At 34.5% G+C, this 19,977-nt stretch overlaps 1 protein-coding gene across 4 annotated transcripts in view; it reads left to right on the top strand.

Annotated features, from left to right (window-relative positions):
• Positions 1–19,977, top strand: part of FRY (FRY microtubule binding protein) — a 549,698-nt gene that overhangs the window by 318,024 nt on the left and 211,697 nt on the right. For all 4 annotated transcript variants that reach the window (XM_053708466.1, XM_053708462.1, XM_053708463.1 and 1 more), the window contains exons 13-18: positions 1,530–1,638; positions 2,386–2,472; positions 3,604–3,775; positions 5,794–5,926; positions 6,929–7,036; positions 10,414–10,669. In XM_053708466.1, the coding sequence (XP_053564441.1) occupies positions 1,530–1,638; positions 2,386–2,472; positions 3,604–3,775; positions 5,794–5,926; positions 6,929–7,036; positions 10,414–10,669 (865 nt within the window). The remainder of the gene's footprint in view (positions 1–1,529; positions 1,639–2,385; positions 2,473–3,603; positions 3,776–5,793; positions 5,927–6,928; positions 7,037–10,413; positions 10,670–19,977) is intronic.

Raw genomic sequence — 19,977 nt, 5'->3', positions numbered from 1 at the left:
CCAGCCTGTGACCAGTCTGTCCCTGGGAATCGGTTGTAAACAAGCATGCACATTGTTTAAAGGGACAGTAGAGTTAACTTAGACTGATGAGCTATCTAGTGATTGGTAGCTAGACATATATGCTTCTCTCTTCATTGGATTGCCAGTTGTGTTAAAGGGACAGTTTATTCAAAAATGTTTTCCCCTTTAATTTGTTCCCAATGATCCACTTTACCTGCTGGAGTGTACAACATTTGAAATTGTTAATTTAGTCTGTGGTATCCCCACCTATTCTGAAAGTTTTTGGCCTTAGGTCTAAGCTATAGATAAGGTGTGTAAACACAGCCAGCAGAAGAAATTACACTCCTAGTGGGATATAGAAGAGATAAGGTAATAAATTGTTAATTTTCCATTGTTCTCTTCAAGTATTGGTCTTTGGTTTACGGGCAGATATAAGATAAAGAAGCAGGTATATGTACACAATGTGATAAAGTAATGAGATCTGATTATACCTACAAACTCAACCCATTTTATTAGGTTGTGGCTTCAAAACACAAAATTAGCTTTTTTTTTATATACACAAAAAAAAACTTAAAATGCAAATTCTCATACATTTTTTACTCTGCAGCAGGTAAAAAAGTAATTGGAAACACATTAAGCGAAAAACAATTTTACAGTATACTTTCCCTTTAAGATAGTTCTCAGTAGTGCATTTCTGTTCCTGAGCTTACCTAGGATTACTCTTCAACAAAGGATACCAAGATAATGACGGAAAATTGATAAAAGTAATAAAGTGGAAGGTTGTAAATACTGCATGCGCTATGTGAATAATTTACCACCAGAATAGTAGCTTTCCTTATGCACAATTATTGGAATTTAATTTCCCTTCAAAATGATAAAACTTTATTAAAAGTTGATCACTATCCTTTAGAAAAGTTTAGCTAATAATTTGTCTACAAAAATCCCCAAATTCTTGAATCGTGAAATTTATAGAAAAGTTTATTATATAATTTATCTACAAAAATCCCTGTAGACATTAAATGGATATGAAATCTAAAAAGTTGATCAACTCTCTGACTACCTTTGTCTTATATTACATTTTGCATTCTTCTTCGAGTACATCTGTAGCATTTTCTGATTTGGGCAAACATCAAAGTTGGCCAAGGAAAAAGACTCATTTTAACTCTTCATATTTCTCAACAATCAGTACTGAAACTAATGATCATGCATAAAAAAAATATTTGTATTTTTATGTATTTTTATACAACTGATCCCAAGGACAGATTTTTCACTGGTTTAAAAGGACACCTCCCAATGCTCTATTGTTGAATAGTGACTCATAGCCCACTTGAAAATGTGACTGCATAACACAGTAATTAATCTGAAATACACCTTTATTATTTATGTAACTGGAATCTGGTAATGACAAGGATATGATGAAACCGAATTTATAAACATTTTGATAGTATACCAGAATATGTTTTGCAGAGGTTTTCAATACATTCAATACAGAAATAATAGAAAACACACTTTCTTTTGTGTTTACATAGCCGTCTCACAACCATTATTGGGACACTTTTCCCCAAAGGTTCCCGTGGTGTGGTGCCACGCGATATGCCCCTCAACATCTTTGTTAAGATCATTCAATTTATTGCACAGGTAAGAAATGAAATTCATTAATATCTCTGGTTTTCAAACCTGTCCACAGGCCTCCCCAACAGGCCAGATTTCCAGTATAACTTTGGGTAAGAGCAGGTAACATAGCCATATTTGGTAATCAGTTGATTATTTCATCTGTGTTCCAATTCAGATTTCCTCAAAATATGGCCTGCTAGGGAGGCCTGGTAAAAACCAGTAATTTATATGTATATTTTATGTCCATGTGATATGAGTAAAAGTCTGAACGTGAGCCAAATCCCCCCAAAAAAACGTTAATTTGTAAGAGCTCACCTTGTTTAGAAAAAAGAATGTCTCCTTCACATTTTCATATTTTGAATTTATTGAATAGTTATTTAATATATTAGTATGTTTTCAAGGTCAGTCCTTTAAATGTATTTCTACCAGTGTATGTAGCTGTTATTATGGAAGCACAGCAAACCAAAATAACTGAAAAAAACAAGTCTAAGGTTGCTGATGTTGTGCATAATTTTATAAGCGTTCACAATAATCATTTCAGTCATTAATGTTTTCAAGGATGAGTCCTTCATTAATAAATTCAATACAATCAATTATTGCTGCCTCTGTTTGCCCAGTGAAAATCAGTTGTGTACCTGTAGAAGTGAGTACAATAATATTTTATTATTAGGTCTTACATCAATGTAAATTATCTATAGATTTATAATCACTCATGATGTGTAATAAAAGAATTGTATGTCATTAGATTACTAGTCTTCTTTTTTTAATCAGGAACGACTGGATTTTGCTATGAAAGAAATTATATTTGACCTTTTATGTGTTGGAAAACCAGCAAAGGCTTTCAGTTTAAACCCAGAGGTAGGTTTACATCCTTTTGTGTGTATGTATAATAAAAGACTCAATTTTGCCACAAAGCTATTTGTCAAGGCATCGGCGGATAGGCCATAATTTTAAATCTTATTCAGTCTGTTTTATTTAAATCCTTCTTTTCCCCATTTACGTCAACCTTTGTATCAGACAGTGTAAAGGACATGTATAAAATATCTTATTAAGGCTTTTGACACCTTTTATAACTGGGGTGCTGCAATACTGAGCAGTTGCCTAGCAACCCCTAGCACCCCATAGAACAGCCACTGTTCTATTCTAATTGGCTATTAGCGATGCTAGTGCAGGATTTCTGATTCTTAAGTATGACTGAAGTTACATTATGTCCACACTATGAACTCAAGTATTTCAGAATCAAATAAACTCCTGGATACAGACAAATAACTCTCCTAGTCGGTTTTTAAATGTTAAAATCACATAAATAACCATCTTCCCAATAGACTGTTCATGCTTAAAGCCAGAGTATAAATGTAAAGCAAACTTTTAATCATTTCATCCTCTGCCACCTACATCATAAGCCCTGAAAAGTATGTCATTTCCGGTTTAAACATTCCTTTTGCCAGCACAAGTCCGCAAAGGTGTTTATCCTTCGTAAAATCAATGAAGATAGTGCAAAATGTATTATTTGACAAGATCATGTTTTCCTGTGAAGTCAGAAAATGTGCTATTTACTTAATAGCACAGCTAAAGAATGGGTTATTTAAATACCTCTTAGCCTTACAAACACTTGTACCTGTATTTTATATGTACAATGATAATACACTCAGACTGTAAGATCTCAGAGCCTGCTAATCCTTCTGTCTCAGAAATTGTATAGGATTATTATTGGCCCATCTACTCATCATGTGAGATTGCATTTGCTTACTGAATTAAATAAAAATAGTCATCATATCTGCATCTGTCTAGTCATGAATGTTATGATTTTGGTGATAACTTTATCTATCCATATCGGTGCAAAATGATTGTGAAATTGTTGATTTTCTGTTCTATTGAGCAGAAGGAATCCATCCATCTTTATACATAGAACAGAACCAGTTTTGTTGTTAACACGTCATGCACATCACAATATCTGGGCTTAATAATTCAATACTCTTTGATCTGCAGAGAATGAATATTGGCTTAAGGGCATTTTTAGTTATTGCTGATAGCTTACAACAAAAGGATGGCGAACCCCCTATGCCTGTGACTGGAGCCATTCACCCCTCTGGTAACACACTGAGAGTAAAGAAAACCTACTTAAGTAAAACACTGACTGAGGAGGAAGCTAAAATGATTGGTAAGCAGAATGGTTATTCTTTTTTGTCTATTACTCTTACTTACTTTTATGTTGTATGGGCCTATCAAAATATCCGTACGTAGCTGTCAATATTTGTATTTGTTGTAAAGAGATGATATATGAAAATAAAACTGATTAAAGGGGCATTAAACAATTAATACATTTTATAAGTATAGTATTGAGTTTATTTCCCGCCTCCCTCTAGTCATGGGTGCCGCCATGTTTAAATCTAGCGTTCACTACATTCCAATTCTGACCTGTTTACACATGTGCAGTAAGTCTCCTTCAGATACCTGTAGTGTAACCTAGGTTCCATAATGGCAGCACCCATGATTAGAGGGAAGTGCCTCAAATGTATTTAGTGTTTAGTTTCCTTTTAAAGGGACATAAAACCCAATTTTTTTCTTTCATGATTTAGATAGAACATAACATTTTAAACTACTTTCTAATTTACTTCTATTATCAAATTGTCTTTGTTTTCTTGTTATCCTTTGTTGAAAAGCAGAAATGTAAGCTCAAAAGTGTGCACGTGTCTGCAGCTCTATATAGCAGCAGTTTTGCAACAATGTTATACATTAGCAGGAGCACTAGATGGCAGCGCTATTTCCTGTCATGTAGTGCTTCAGGCATGTGCACGCTACCTACCTAGGTATCTCTTCAACAAAGAATGACACAAGAATAAAATAAATTTGATAATAGAAGTAAATTGGAAACTTTTTAAAAATGGTATTCTCTATCTGAATCATTGGGTTTAATGACCCTTTAAATAGCATTTATATCACTTAGAAAAAAATAGCCACGCATTTTAAATTATTTCCTGTGATACGTATGTATGATACCCAAGTCGTTTTTATTTTCTTTATAACTTTATTTTGAATAAATATTTGTAGTCTTAAGCATTTTGTATTTTAATAAGGTCGTTTTCTTCCACACCTTTTAAAAGCTGAGCAGAAGTGGAAAGCTCTTCCAATATTTGTGTTGTTTTTGTTAATATTATTATTATTAGTATTAGTGGTAGTATTAGTAATAATAATATAATAATGCAGTAACGTGTAACTGGAGCAATAGGCAGACATGCCACAGAGCTGCCTCTCAAAATGTGCCACATCCCTCTTTTTGTCAGTGCAGGTTTGGGCCTAGTTCGTCTGGATTTGCCTTGAATCAATGAATAAATGCATATCTAGTTTTACTTTGTTTGTACATTCATCTCATCACACAAATGTGAGCTATGGTATCGTCTGTCGTTGAAGATTATGTATTCATAAGTGTTATGTTCCTGAAGATTTTGAAAGTGTGCTTAGAGAGAAGTTTTGTTCTTTTGCTGAAACAAGAGGGCACCAATGCTCCAGTATATGGGGAGGTATTCTTACTTTTCAAACACTGGTTTGAATTTACGCTGACAATTCTTCTTCTTTCATGTATTCTAAGGCCCCTTTGTTTAAATTGAGATATTTGTTTTGAATGACTCACTTAACTTCTAGAGGCCTACTTTCTATGTCCAAACCACCAATAGATTAATTTTGTATGAATAAAACCTGATAAAAGCCACTGGCATATGGAAAAACAGTATAAGCTAATTGTATCTAAGTTAGTCTGTGTGACATATATCTGACAGTTATTCCCAGAGGGTTGTTTTGTCAAGTTGTGGAATAAGGAGGTTTGCCATTTTGATGTGTAGTCCCAATAGATTGTAATATTAATTGTTTTTCACATTACCCAATAGTTTCTTGCCCCACAGAGAATTACTGTTGTCATATATACTGGTGTAGTGTAGGCGATAACTCTCTAAAGGGTTTGTGTAGAGTTTCCATTCCCATTAGTAGTTTGTGTTCCTAGACAAATGATAAAATTATATTTACTTATTGTGTAATGTTTGTGTCATTGGGCTAAAATTGGTTTGGTAAACATTTTGAGAGAATATAATCTACTGTTTAAATCAAATACATATTATTATTATTGTTGTTGTCGTTGTTATTGATGTTGTTAGCTGTTTTATTTAAATGACCACTCTGTTCCAGGCATGTCTTTATATTACTCCCAAGTCCGAAAAGCTGTAGACAACATTCTGAGGCACCTTGATAAAGAAGTGGGCAGATGTATGATGATGACGAATGTTCAGATGTTAAACAAGGAGCCTGAAGACATGATCACGTAAGTAGATTTTTATAAAGAGTCGGAAACATTAATGTCTATTTTGTTGTTATTTAATACCAAAAAAGCACCGTGAGCGTGATGCATTAAATATAACGAATCGCTTCTATTCCTGCATCCTACAAATCAGTTTACTATAAAGTCATTTTACATCCCTTACAAGCTCTTTTTATGCCTCCATAATTGTCTCTTGGTTTGAAAGCCAAAGTCCAGGTCAATATACCCAGTAGGGAACTGTATCATACAAGGCAGTGAAGTGCATAACGCTCAAGACCCTGACACACATTAAAGTGCACATGCTGTACATTTCTTCAATAGCACAGAGAGCACACTTTGTGTTGAACTCAAAGGGCTTGTGGTTATAAAGTTTATAATTGTCTATATTGGCCTTGCTTTCTTTTGGAAGGGGGTTGCCAAGTACTGGAGCAGTACACATTGCCCTTCTGCAAAAACATGTAATTTAAAAAATCATTTAAACTAATAATGCAGGAGTAAAACCCACATGGTAATGTAAATGCAGCACTTCCCTGTTTATTAAAGCATAGTAAATGGTGCTCTTTTAGAAAAAAAAAAAATATGTTAAAGTGTATATGAAAAGAAACAGATGGGTTAAAAAAGTAAACAACTTACTTGTTTTCTTTCTGAATGAGCACCTAGAAATTCTTAGTGTAGCCACTGCTTATAGCAAATTTGTTTTCAATAATAAAACCGTCCGTGAACCAGATAATTTAATTTTTACACTTCGGACTGTATTTGTACCACTTCAGCAGCTACTGTTTAATTTTTCCTGTGTTACAAAAAATATAGACTTTTTCTTCAGATATCACAACTCGTGAGAAAATATTTTACTGAGAAAACAAACTGCATTCTCTCTACTAATCTACTTTCATTTCTAGCCAGAAGTGTCTTAAAATAGCAGTAATTATTATTGTTTAATCTTCAAAGGGGTAATTGTTCTGTGATTTTACATTAAGTATTTATTTTTATTTTTGTAAATTTCAGTGGAGAAAGGAAACCAAAAATTGACCTCTTTAGGACATGTGTAGCTGCAATACCTCGGCTACTTCCGGAAGGGATGTCAAAACCTGAACTTATTGACTTACTTTCAAGGTACGTGGGTTATTGCTGTTTGTTAATTTTTGCCAGTGCTCTTGAAGAATAATTTAGGGATAACAACATTTATAAGCACTGAGTAATATTAAAAAATTTCCATCATGTGTTTGTTGATAAGAGGTCTGCTTGCCATCACCTGGACTGAAGGGAACTTAAAGTGTTTTATTTATATATATGTGTGTGTTTTTATATATATATATATATATATATACACACACACTTTTTATACTTTTCTGCTAATGTCTTATGTTAACATGGCATTGCATTTGTGACCCAAACAGTGTTGTAAAAGTGTTGTAAAAGTGTTGTAAAAGTGTTGTAAAAGTTGTATTGGATAGCACTATATGTACATTATATAGTCTATTAGGAAGCTAAAATGAGACCTATTATAAAACGAATTTGATTGTCTCCTACATCTAATCACTAGCTGCAGGGAAAACATGCGGCTAGATTACGAGTTTTGTCGGTAAGGCTGTGCGTTGCTAACGCTCCTTTTTTTCTTACCGCTCCCTTTAAACAACGCTGGTATTACGAGTTTTCTTTAAGCTGGCGTTAGCCTCAGAAAAGTGAGCGTTGAGCAAAATTTAGCTCCACATCTCACCTCAATACCAGCGTTGCTTACGGTAGCGGTAAGCTGGCTAAACGTGCCCGTGCACGATTTCCCCATAGGAAACAATGGGGCTGAGCTGGCTGAAAAAAAAACCTAACACCTGCAAAAAAGCAGCGTTCAGCTCCTAACGCAGCCTCATTGTTTCCTATGGGGAAAGAAAAAATATGTCTGCACCTAACACCCTAACATGAACCCCGAGTCTGAACACCCCTAATCTTACACTTATTAACCCCTAATCACATCGTCGCCACCTGCATTATACTATTAACCCCTATTCTGCCGCTCCGGACACTGCCGCCACCTACATTATACTTATAAACCCCTAATCTGCTGCCCCCAACATCGCTGCAACTATATTAAATTAATTAACCCCTAATCTGCCACCACCAACGTCGCCGCCACTATAATAAAGTTATTAACCCCTAAACCTAAGTCTAACCATAACACCCCCTAATTTAAATATAATTTAAATAAATCTAAATAAAATAACTACAATTAAATAAATTATTCCTATTTAAAACTAAATACTTACCGATAAAATAAACCATAAAATAGCTACAATATAACTAATAGTTACATTGTAGCTAGCTTATGATTTATTTTTATTTTACAGGCAACTTTGTATTTATTTTAACTAGGTACAATAGTTATTAAATAGTTATTAACTATTTAATAACTACCTAGCTAAAATAAGTATAACATTACCTGTAAAATAAATCCTAACCTAAGTTACAATTACACCTAACACTACTCTATAAATAAATTATCTAAATTAAATTAAACTAATTACAATTAAATGAAATAAACTAAATTACGAAAAAAAGAAACACTAAATTACAGAAAATAAAAAAAGAATTACAAGAATTTTAAACTAATTACACCTAATCTAATCCCCCTAATAAATTAAAAAAGTCCCCCAAAAAGTCCCCCAAAATAATAAAATTCCCTACCCTATACTAAATTACAAATAGCCCTTAAAAGGGCCTTTTGCGGGGCATTGCCCCAACGTAATCAGCTCTTTTACCTGTAAAAAAAAATACAATACCCCCCTAACATTACAACCCACCACCCATGGACCCGCTCCTCGCCGGAAGGATGAAGATAGAAGATGCAGCCTGGATGAAGCCTTCTGCCGTCTGGAGGACCTCTTCTGCCCCGATCGGATGAAGACTTCTGCCGTATGGAGGACCACTTGTGCCCGGCTGGGTGAAGACGGCTCAAGGTAGGGTGATCTTCAGGGGGTTAGTGTTAGGTTTTTTTAAGGGGGGATTGGGTGGGTTTAAGAGTAGGGGTATGTGGGTGGTGGGTTGTAAATGTTGGGGGGGGTATTGTATTTTTTTTTAACAGGTAAAAGAGCTGATTACGTTGGGGCAATTCCCCGCAAAAGGCCCTTTTAAGGGCTATTTGTAATTTAGTATAGGGTAGGGAATTTTATTTATTTATTTTTTATTTTATTTTATTAGGGGGATTAGATTAGGTGTAATTAGTTTAAAATTCTTGTAATTCTTTTTTTATTTTCTGTAATTTAGTGTTTTTTTCATAATTTAGTTTATTTCATTTAATTGTAATTAGTTTAATTTAATTTAGTTAATTTATTTTTTTATAGAGTAGTGTTAGGTGTAATTGTAACTTAGGTTAGGATTTATTTTACAGGTAATTTTGTACTTATTTTAGCTAGGTAGTTATTAAATAGCTAATAACTATTTAATAACTATTGTACCTAGTTAAAATAAATACAAACTTGCCTGTAAAATAAAGAAATCCTAAAATAGCTATAATGTAACTATTAGTTATATTGTAGCTATATTAGGATTTATTTTATCGGTAAGTATTTAGTTTTAAATAGGAATAATTTATTTAATTGTAGTAAATTTATTTTGTTTCATTTAAGTTATATTTAAGTTAGGGGGGTTAGACTTAGGTTTAGGGGTTAATACATTTATAATAGTAGCGGCAACGTTGGGGTCGGCAGATTAGGGGTTAATAAATGTAGATAGGTGTCGGCGTTGTTAGGGACGGCAGATTAGGGGTTAATAAAATGTAACTAGTGTTTGCGAGGCGGGAGTGCGGCGGTTTAGGGGTTAATACATTTATTAAAGTGGCGGCGATGTCCGGTCGGCAGATTAGGGGTTAAATAATTTTATTATAGGGTTTGCAATGTGGGGGGGCCTCGGTTTAGGGGTTCATAGGTAGTTTATGGGTGTTAGTGTACTTTGTAGCACTTTAGTTAAGAGTTTTATGTTCCGGCGTTAGCCCATAAAACTCTTAACTACTGACTTTTAAATGCGGTAGAAGTCTTGACAGGAGAGGGTGTACCGCTCACTTCTTCCAAGACTTGTAATACCGGCGTTAGGAAAATCCCATTAAAAAGATAGAATACGCAATTGACGTAAGGGGATTTGCGGTAGCCAAAAGTCGCGGAAGAAAAGTGAGCAGTACACCTGTACCTGTCAGACTCGTAATACCAGCGGGCGTTAAAAAGCAGCATTGGGACCTCTCAACGCTGTTTTTTAAGGCCAACGCAGAACTCGTAATCTAGGCGATGGTTTGCTAAGGAAATTTGTGGTGCTATAACAACCAGCAGTCCTGCATTTTGTGAGATGGTCCTGTCCCTTCTGCTTGCTGTTTTTTCCCTATCACTTACATCTTTAGACTGTCCTTACTCCACCCCAGGGAGCCAAACCTCTGCCCCTTATTATTTTCTTATTGCCTGTTACATTTTTTTTCTTTATTTTTCACTTGCTTGTGTTTCATGTATTTTCAGACTTTCCATTCACATGGACGATGAACTAAGACATATTGCACAGAATTCACTTCAAGGTCTCCTTGTTGATTTTGTTGATTGGAGGGAAGATGTGTTATTTGGTTTTATTAATTTTCTGTTACGTGAGGTGAATGATACACACCAGACACTACTGGATACATCGCTTAAATTATTACTGCAGTTGCTTACTCAGTGGAAACTTGTAATACAAACGCCAGGGAAAGCTCATGAACAGTCCAAACTAAGAACCTCAGAGGTAAGTGTATAAATATAGGAACGAAAATGCTGCAGCACATTTGTTGCTCTGACATATTTGTGTATGGTCCTGTGTAAATCAAGTTTATTTCTCTGTGCTTGGTGGCAAAAAGAGTCTTCCACAGCAACTAATGTTAGTTAAAGGGATACTGAACCTCGTTTTTTATTCAGATAGAGCAGGCAATTTTAAGCAACTTTCTAATTTACTCCTATTATCAATTTTTCTTCATTCTCGTGGTATCTTTATTTAAAAAAGCAGAAATGTAAGCTTACGAGCCGGCTCATCTGTGGTTCTGCACCTGGGTAGCGCTTGCTGATTGGTGGCTAAATGCAGTCACCAATCAGCAAGCGCTATCCACGGTTCTGAACCAAAAATGGGCCGGCTCCTGATCATACTTGGGTATTTCAACAAACGATACCAAGAGAACTAACCAAATCGGATAATAGAAGTAAATTAGAATGTTGTTTAAAATGTTATGCTCTATCTGAATCATGAAAGAAAAATGTTGGGTTTCGTGTCCCGGACTCTTAACAAGCAAACAGGTTTCATGCATTTAATAGAACATCAGTTAATATTGTAAAAGGTATGTTTTTTATGAAGAACAGTTAGGAAAAAGTCATTTTGTGCTCAGCTGATACTGCAGTATACATACTTACTCGTAAATGAGAATGACACCCACATCTATACTGGTAAGAAAGGACAACCCTTCTTAAACATCTATTAAAGGGACATACAAACTCTAATTGAATTATGCTCAGGAAAACACGTTATGATGTACATTTATTATTTATTCTACCAGCTTAGCTGAAATACAACTTTTTAAAAAATTGTATTGTCTCCAGTTTCTGTAAGAGTCCTAAGTGCATTCTCCGGACTTCAGACGCACAACATTGCTACATTTTACACTGTGAGTGACTGCTTGGCTCAATTATATATGTCCCTAACTGACAATAGTAGGGGTCAGATAAAAAATATGAAATATACAGTATATTTCGCATTTTTTATCTGACCCCTACTATGGTCAGTTAGGACTCCAAACCAATAACTGGACCAATATTCATTTTGCTTAGAAAATGATGGTGTGAATGATTTTAAAATGATTACTTTTATATAGAGGTATTTTTCACTGGTGTGCTTTCTGATATATGGGGTAATTTCTGATGTTTACTATGTATATTTTAAAAATGTGTTTTTGTCCCTTTAAATGGACATTCATATCAATTTTCCATAAAAGTATCATTATCAATTGTTTATTTTGCCTGCTTTTGCTTAAATATAAATCTAAAGATTTCAGATTTCCAGAGATGCTCAAAGGGACATGAAATACTTTCATGATTCAGATAGAACATGCAATTATAAACAAGTTTCTAATTTACTTTTATTATAACATTTTCTTTGTTCTCTTGGCATCTTTTGTTCAAAAGCAGGGACGTAAAACTCAGCAGCATGCATGCATATGGAACACTATATGGCAGCAATTGGGCAAGAATGTTATCCATTTGCAAGAGCAGTAGATGGCAGCAATATTTCCAGCTATGTGCTCCAGATACCTACCTAGATATCTCTTCAACAAAGACTAAGCAAATTTGATAATAGAAGTAAATTGGAAACTTTTTTAAAAATTGTATGCTCTGTCTGTATTTTATATCCCTTTAATTGCCTTCAGTTGAATTCATAACCCTAAGTCTCCTACATATTGTACAGTGATTGCTTGATATGCACAGAAGACCATGTGTAATTAGTCACAGCATAGGAGAAATGATAATTGTCCAAAGGCATTTCAGGAGGCCAGTAAAACAATGCAAATTATAAAAAAAAAATGTATGTTGTATTTCATTTATGTTTCCTAATGCCTCTTTCAAGCAACAGTAAATGCTTAACAAATGCTTGGCAGAATGTTGTGTTCAAAGCAAATATTACCCTGAGAATTATATGCAATTTTTTTTTTTTAAAGTTATACAAGTTGTATTAATATTGAAGATGAGTGTACATTTTTCATAAAGAAATAAGAACTGCCATATTGTTACATGGGTTTCCTTCTGTGCAGAGTCCAGTTAAAGACAACTATAAATGTGTCTCTAGAGCGTACAACCAATTACTGTTTGGTGTATAGCAGTGTTAAAGGGATATTCCAGCCAAAATTGGAAACCACATGGGTGCATTTCGGTATTGAACAGAAGCAATTTTGTAATATACATACATTAGCAAAAATGCTTCTAATGAAAGCTATAGCTGTTTCATAAGTGTATTTAAGTATGCACCGTGCACCAGCATTTTAAACACAGCACTTGTTCAGCGAGCCTAAGGTGCTTGTAATAACTCAGTTTGTTAATTGCTGACATAATACAAGCCCCAGTAATTATCTGAGCAGCTGCATTATTTAAAATGTGGGGGCAGTGGCAATATCTAGCTATGTTTCACATTCACACGCAGAGAAAATTGTTAACACTAAGGGCTAGATTTATTAAAGCCCTACGGCTGCAAGTTCTCACAAGAACTTGCTCGCCCTCATTTATCAAGCAGCGGTCACCAGACCGCTGCTTCCCTAACCTCTTCGCCACCTCTAAGGTGGCGAAATTCAATCTCCTCAGTCTAGTCAGACCGAGGAGATTGACAGCTCCTGCCCGCGCGTGACTGGCTGTGCGCGGGCAGGGGGTGGGATTGCACGCAAGCGCAAAATTGCGCTCGTGTGCAATAACGAATACCTGAGGGTAATTTCGTCCCGCCACAGGCGAGCTGAGGCATACAGGGGCACGTATATGAGCCCCTGTCCGCCTCAGCTTTAATAAATCTAGCCCTAAAACATTGATAACTTTTACTAGAAGCATTTTGCTAATACATGTATATTGAAAATATGTTTCTATTCAAAGTTGTAATTAATCTATGTGCATTTAAATTTTGACTGGAATGTCCCTTTAAAGTGAAGGTAAACTTTGATGAATGAAAGCCCGGTTTTTAAAAATACTATTAAAAACAGGGGCACTTTCATTCATCAGAGTTTAGAAAGCAGCTGTTTTTAATAGTATTTTTAAAAACCGGGCTTTCATTCATCAAAGTTTACCTGGAGGCTGCACTTTTTACCTGAATTCTGAAATTGGAAAGCCAGCAATTTTCAAATGACTGGACACAAAATACATAATAACAAATAGAAAAAAAATATAACTTCACTTTTAGAGAGGAACGCTGCCAGCCACGGTTACTCCTCCATCATTGTATGTAGATTTTATAGTTGTAGAATGGCAACGCAGTTCCTCCTTCTGGATTGAGGTGATCAAACCTTCTGTCTCCACAGAAAATTCCTCTGTGTATCTGAAAATTCTTTAAGATTAGAATCCCAAAGTGCTCATCATAAACCAGTTTGTCCCTTTACAGGCAGGAAGTTATACGAACAGGTCTCCAGCTTCTCTTTCACTCTGGAAAAAGCATGAGAAGGCTGAGGCTCCGTACAGTATGTTTCTTGAGTGAGATAGAAGCAGGACACCTGTTAGTATCACTGACTGCTTGTAAAGGGACAGACTGGTTTATGGAGTCACATATTCTTGGAAAGAAACAAGCACTTTGGGATTTTGATCTTAAAGAATTTTCAAATACACAGAGATATTTTCGGTGGAGACCATAGGTTTGATTACCTCAATCCGGAAGGTGGAACTGCGCCAGCATTCTACAACTATCAAATCTACAAAATAAATAATATTGCAAAGGTGTGTGTTTTTATTTTATTTTTTAAAAACAACAAAAAACATAATTTTATATTTTATATTTTACAGTCTCAGCGTGTTTAATATCCCTATGTTTTCTTGTTCCTTCACTTATGTTACCTTCTTGTTGTTGTATGAGAATGTATAGATTAATGGAAAAAAGGATATTCCACTAGCCATACACTGAAACTATGTACAGAAGGGATTTCAACAGTTCTTAAGTGACCTATGTAGGTTAAAGGGACAGTCTACACCAGAATTTTTATTGTTTTAAAAGATAGATAATCCCTTTATTACCCATTCCCCAGTTTTGCATAGCCAACACAGTTATAATAATATACTTTTAACCTCTGTGATTATCTTGTATCTAAGCCTCTGCAAACTGCCCCTTTTTCAGTTCTTTTCAGTTCCAGCTCCCAGATTACTATAGTGTTATCTATATTAAATATGTGAACTAACACCCTCTAGTGGTGAAAAACTGTTAAAATGCAATCTGAAAGAGGTGGGCTTCAAGGTCTAAGAAATTAGCATATGAACCTCCTAGGTTAAGCTTTCAACTAAGAATACCAAGAGAACAAAGCATAATTAGTGCTAAAAGTAAATTGGAAAATTGTTTAAAATGACATGCTCTATCTGAATCATGAAAGTTTATTTTCGCCTAGACTGTCCCTTTAATTAAGTCTATTGTGATATTTCAAGGGTTAGATTCCCTTTAAATACATCATCTCTAATTTATGTTACTGAGGGGTTGAAGAAATACTCACCTGGAAAACTGTAAGGCTAAATCTGGCAAAGTATGGTAACTTGAAGTACTGTCTCACTAAAACACTGTGTGTAGGATCTGTTGGGGGGGGGGGGGAGCATTTTAGACCTCATCCTATTAATTGTTAATTAGAGAATATTTCTCTTGTAGAAATCTCACAATATCCCAGAGATTGGCTTTCTTAAGAGATCAACAATATCTTTACTTTTATTTCAATACCACTACTCACATGGGAAATAACAGGCATTTAGATTTTATTTTTTTAAAGGGACAGTCAACATTATTGTTTAAAAAGAAAGATAATCCCTTTATTACCCATTCCCCAGTTTTGCATATCCAACACAGTTATAATAATACACGTTCTACCTCTTTAATTATCTTGTATCTAAGCCTCTGCTGACTGCCCCCTTATTTCAGTTCTTTTGACAGACATGCAGTTTAGCCAATCAGTGCTCACTCCTAGGTCACTTTACGTGCATGAGCTCAATGTTATCTATATGAAACATGTGAACTAATGCCCTCTAGTGGTCAAAATGTATTCAGATTAGAGGCAATCTTCAAGGTCTAAGAAATTAGCATATGAACCTCCTAGGTTTAGCTTTCAACTAAGAATACCAAAAGAACAAAGCAAAATTGGTGATAAAAGTAAATTGGGAAGTTGTTTAAAATTGCATGCCCTATTTAAATCATGAAAGTTTTTTTGGACTTGACTGTCCCTTTAATTGACTACCCAAGATGTAGAAGATGCTCAAAACTCTAGCAAAACTTAAAGGGTCACAATCTTAAAAAATATAAATGTTCTGTTCCATTAGAGCAGCTTATTTTTTGACAAAGAAGCCTCTGTTATGGTGTTTAAAGGAACAGTAACCCCACCTTGTAAATTCAACATTTGTCTGCACTTTTCCACTAGATCAACATATCAGAGGTGTCTGAACTATATTAGAACATATTAACACCTTATTTGCTGCACATATTTTTTAATGGTCAAACTCCACTTTCCTTAGTTGGGTTTATAGATAAGAGGGCTTACAACACTGTAATAAAACAATCTACATTGTTTGGCTTCAGCAGAAACAATAAGGTAATAAACTGCAAAATAGAATGAGATACATATATGCAGGGTTAGGCTTGAATTACAGGGTTCAAAATAAATAATGAAAGTATGTGGCAAAGATGTTTCACTATTCATAATTCAGCATTTTATATTACAAGCTCAAAATGTTTAGTCTCTTGAACACTGAGGGGAAAAATGCACAGTATAAGCCAATGAATGACTGTAAACAAATCCTCCTGCAGCTGCAAATGCTTATTGGCTTATTAAACTATATCCATTTGTATGGGTTAAATAAAAGCTTTGGGTACACATAAACAGGAGTTACACACAATGAAATTGGCAGTAAAAGAATATAAAATATATTTTTTAATGTATAGCATTGTTCTGCTATTCTTTGCCTCAGAATTAAATTACCACAGGGTTTTATGGTATATAACACTCACAATCGATTTTCTTCCAACCGTTTTTGTAATTGTTTCAAAATAAATACAACATTTTGTTAAGTTTCAAAAAAACAAAAAACAATTCTCTAGTGAAAAGAGCAATTTTTTCATTAGGTAGTTTTGATGAACTCAGTTTAATATTTAAGCAAATTTAAACAGTTGAGTTGCGCTATTTTACTTGTGCAGATTATTATAACCTTTTTTTAAACCAGAAAATATCACCCAGATTAATTATTTTTTTATTATTACATATTCCTGGTCAGTTTCCACTGGCATTAATTTGTGAACTCCTGTTGAAGGTCAGACTCTGTAGAAGAAAGATTCATCTTAATTATTTATGATCTGTTGGTCTATTAAATCAAAAGCATTCTAGAAGGTCAGAGATGCTGCCCCATAAAAAAGAAATACAACCTTAATAATTCAGCCCGGAAACAGCAGGAAATATTTATATTTATTTATTTTTAAGTGATTGATCTCCCAAACTGCATTATGGGTAGGTTATGAATTTCTACAGACAAATAAAAAAAAAAAATTAAAACTTCAACATAGAAGTATCAGATAAGATAGCTGCAAGCATAAACTAAATTACATTCATACATTAACATATTTATGGTTTCTAATAGTTGCTGCAAGTCTGGTGGATTAAAATGTAGAAATGGCTGTGATCTTAGGCTACTTGGTATATTCTGTCTATTCACCTAGTCCATTTTTTAAAAAAAAATGTGCTAATGGTGATAGCATGGTGACAATTGCAAGAGAAGAAGATAGTGGTACGAGACATTTCAAGAGCTAGGGGGAGATAAAGAGAGAGAGACCTTTAATGGAACTAGCTCTCAAGCCCTGGCTGAACTTTTAGGACATATTTTAAGGTATTTAGGTATATACAGTAACAATACACTGGTGATACCAGACATGACTTGCCTATCATATTTGGTCACCCCGTAACAGTGTCTTGTATGATGATTTGGGATGTGTATTTGGTAATTCCTGTTGTCCATCAGCCACCTGACAGGTTTACAACAAGGGTCTGAGAGTCTTACAATGATCTCAGTCCAGCAAATAAAATAAATTGCCTCTGATCAGTAAAAGTAAATGAAGCTTGATTTTAGATATTCACCATTATATGTTCACTTCTCTAACTCCAATAAATTCCCTTTTTAACAAAAAAAACCCTGAGAACATTAACAACATTGCAGATACAAATGGAATGACCTTAATACAAAATGTAAAACTGATATACAGAATTTTAAAACAATATGCCTTTTTTTCATGATATGCTCAAAGGGACAGTCAACTTGAAATGTGTTTTTATTTAAAGACATAGATAATCCCTTTATTACCTATTCCCCAGTTTTGCATAACCAACACAGTTGTATTAATACACTTTTTACTTCTGGGATTACCTTGTATCTAAGCCTCTGCAGACTGACCCCTTATATCAGTACTTTTGACAGACATGCATTTTAGCCAACCAGTGCTGACTCATAAATAACTATACAGGAGTGAGTGCAATGTTATCTATATGAACTAGCACTGTCTAGCTGTGAAAATATGTCAAAATGCACTTAATTAGGTGGCCTTCAACAGCTTATGAATCAGTATATGAGCCTACCTAGGCTTAGCTTTCAACAAAGAATACCAAGAGGACAAAGCAAATTTGATGATAAAATTAAATTGGAAAGTTGTTTAAAATGACATGCTCTATCTGAATCATGAAAGTTTAATTTTTACTTGACTGTTCCTTTAGTGATCATTTTAATTTACATGGATAAGCTTTAGAGTGGGTCAGAGCATAGATTTTTTTGTGTTATATTATCCCTTATCATGATGATATGCTTTTCCTCAACCTTTGTGCTATTGTTTTGCACTACAACATTATAAATGTTGTTCTTACCTTGAATATAAAAAAGCAGTCTCGGGCACTTGTAACCCGTGAAGACAAATAAATATCTGTGATTGTATTTGTCAGAACTAGTGCTAGTGACATTTGACTTGTATTTTCCATGAGGAAGATTAGTTGGCCCAGTGACATAAGAGCCAGTGCAGTTATATAGCAGCCTCAGAGGTCATGTTTAACACTATTTTTGAAGGAAATTGTCAATAAGTAGATTAGACCAGTGCAATAATATTGCTCACCCTTTTGACTGAAAATTATATTATATTATTTTAAGGAGATTATTTATACAAAACAAACAAGACCATAGATCAGAACCCTTTAAGAATATATTTGACCCAAATGACCTTAAATCAGAAGCATGACCCCAGCACTCCAATCTCAGTATATCATACTATATCCGTATAAGCAGTATGTCTCTAGCAGCCCTGCTGTTCTCAGCTATGCACTGTGTAATTTATATAGCATGTAACCCATGTTTAGACACGGGTAGGGTGGGGAGAAGCCCTGGAAATGTCTGCAACAGTAATTCAGCAGCAAGGCTCTTAATACTCCATAGGCAAATGTGTAGTGTAATCAACAGTTATTTCTAACATTGAAGGTTTCAGTGTTTTGAATATTAAACTGCCCTGTTTGAAACATACATTTATACTGAGAATTTGCATTATAATGTTATATTTTCTATTTGTGTTCTTCGTGCATCTTCTTATTTTGAACATCTTTGATGTAACGTTTACTTGAAATAGCAAAAGTCTCAAGCTTTTGAAAACATTCAGCATTCATAGATTATACAAATACAGACGGCAAACATCTCAATAGAGGGTTGTGGTCCAGTAAAATGTGTTGTCTAAATCTGTGTTAAGTTACATTTACTTACTATATTAATGTCCCTTTTAAGCAACTTTCAAATTTACTCCTATAATCAATTTTTCTTCGTTCTCTTGCTCTTTATTTAAAAATCAGGAATGTAAAGCTTAGGAGCCAGCCCATTTTAGGTTCAGCCCCCTGGATAGCGCTTCCTTACATTTAGCCACCAATAAGCAAGTGCAACCCAGGTCTGAACCAAAAAATTGCCCGGCTCCTAAGCTTTACATTCCTGCATTTATTTATATTATATATTTATATGTATTTTCATATATATCATCACTTTAAAACAATATTATTATTTTTTGTTTATTTTTTATTTGTGCAGGGTCCATTACTTCATGTCACAGCCCCACAAGGGGGCTGTGATCTCTACAGGAAAGCAAAGGAGTAGTGCATTGGCTCCAGTCAGTTTCTTGCTCATGCTCAGTAAAGAACTTTTGCTGCAAAAATCATGTGGCATTAGAACTTAAAAGGACATGAAACCCACATTTATTTATTTCATGATTTAGAAAGAACGTGCAATTTTAAACAGCTTTCTAATTTACTTCTATTATCTAATTTGCTTCATTCTCTTGATATCCTTTACTGA

Source organism: Bombina bombina, chromosome 3 (genome assembly GCF_027579735.1).
Source record: "Bombina bombina isolate aBomBom1 chromosome 3, aBomBom1.pri, whole genome shotgun sequence".
Lineage (NCBI taxonomy): Eukaryota > Metazoa > Chordata > Amphibia > Anura > Bombinatoridae > Bombina > Bombina bombina.
The sequence above is the reverse complement of the archived record's forward strand: the minus strand, read 5'-3'. Positions and strand labels throughout refer to the sequence as shown.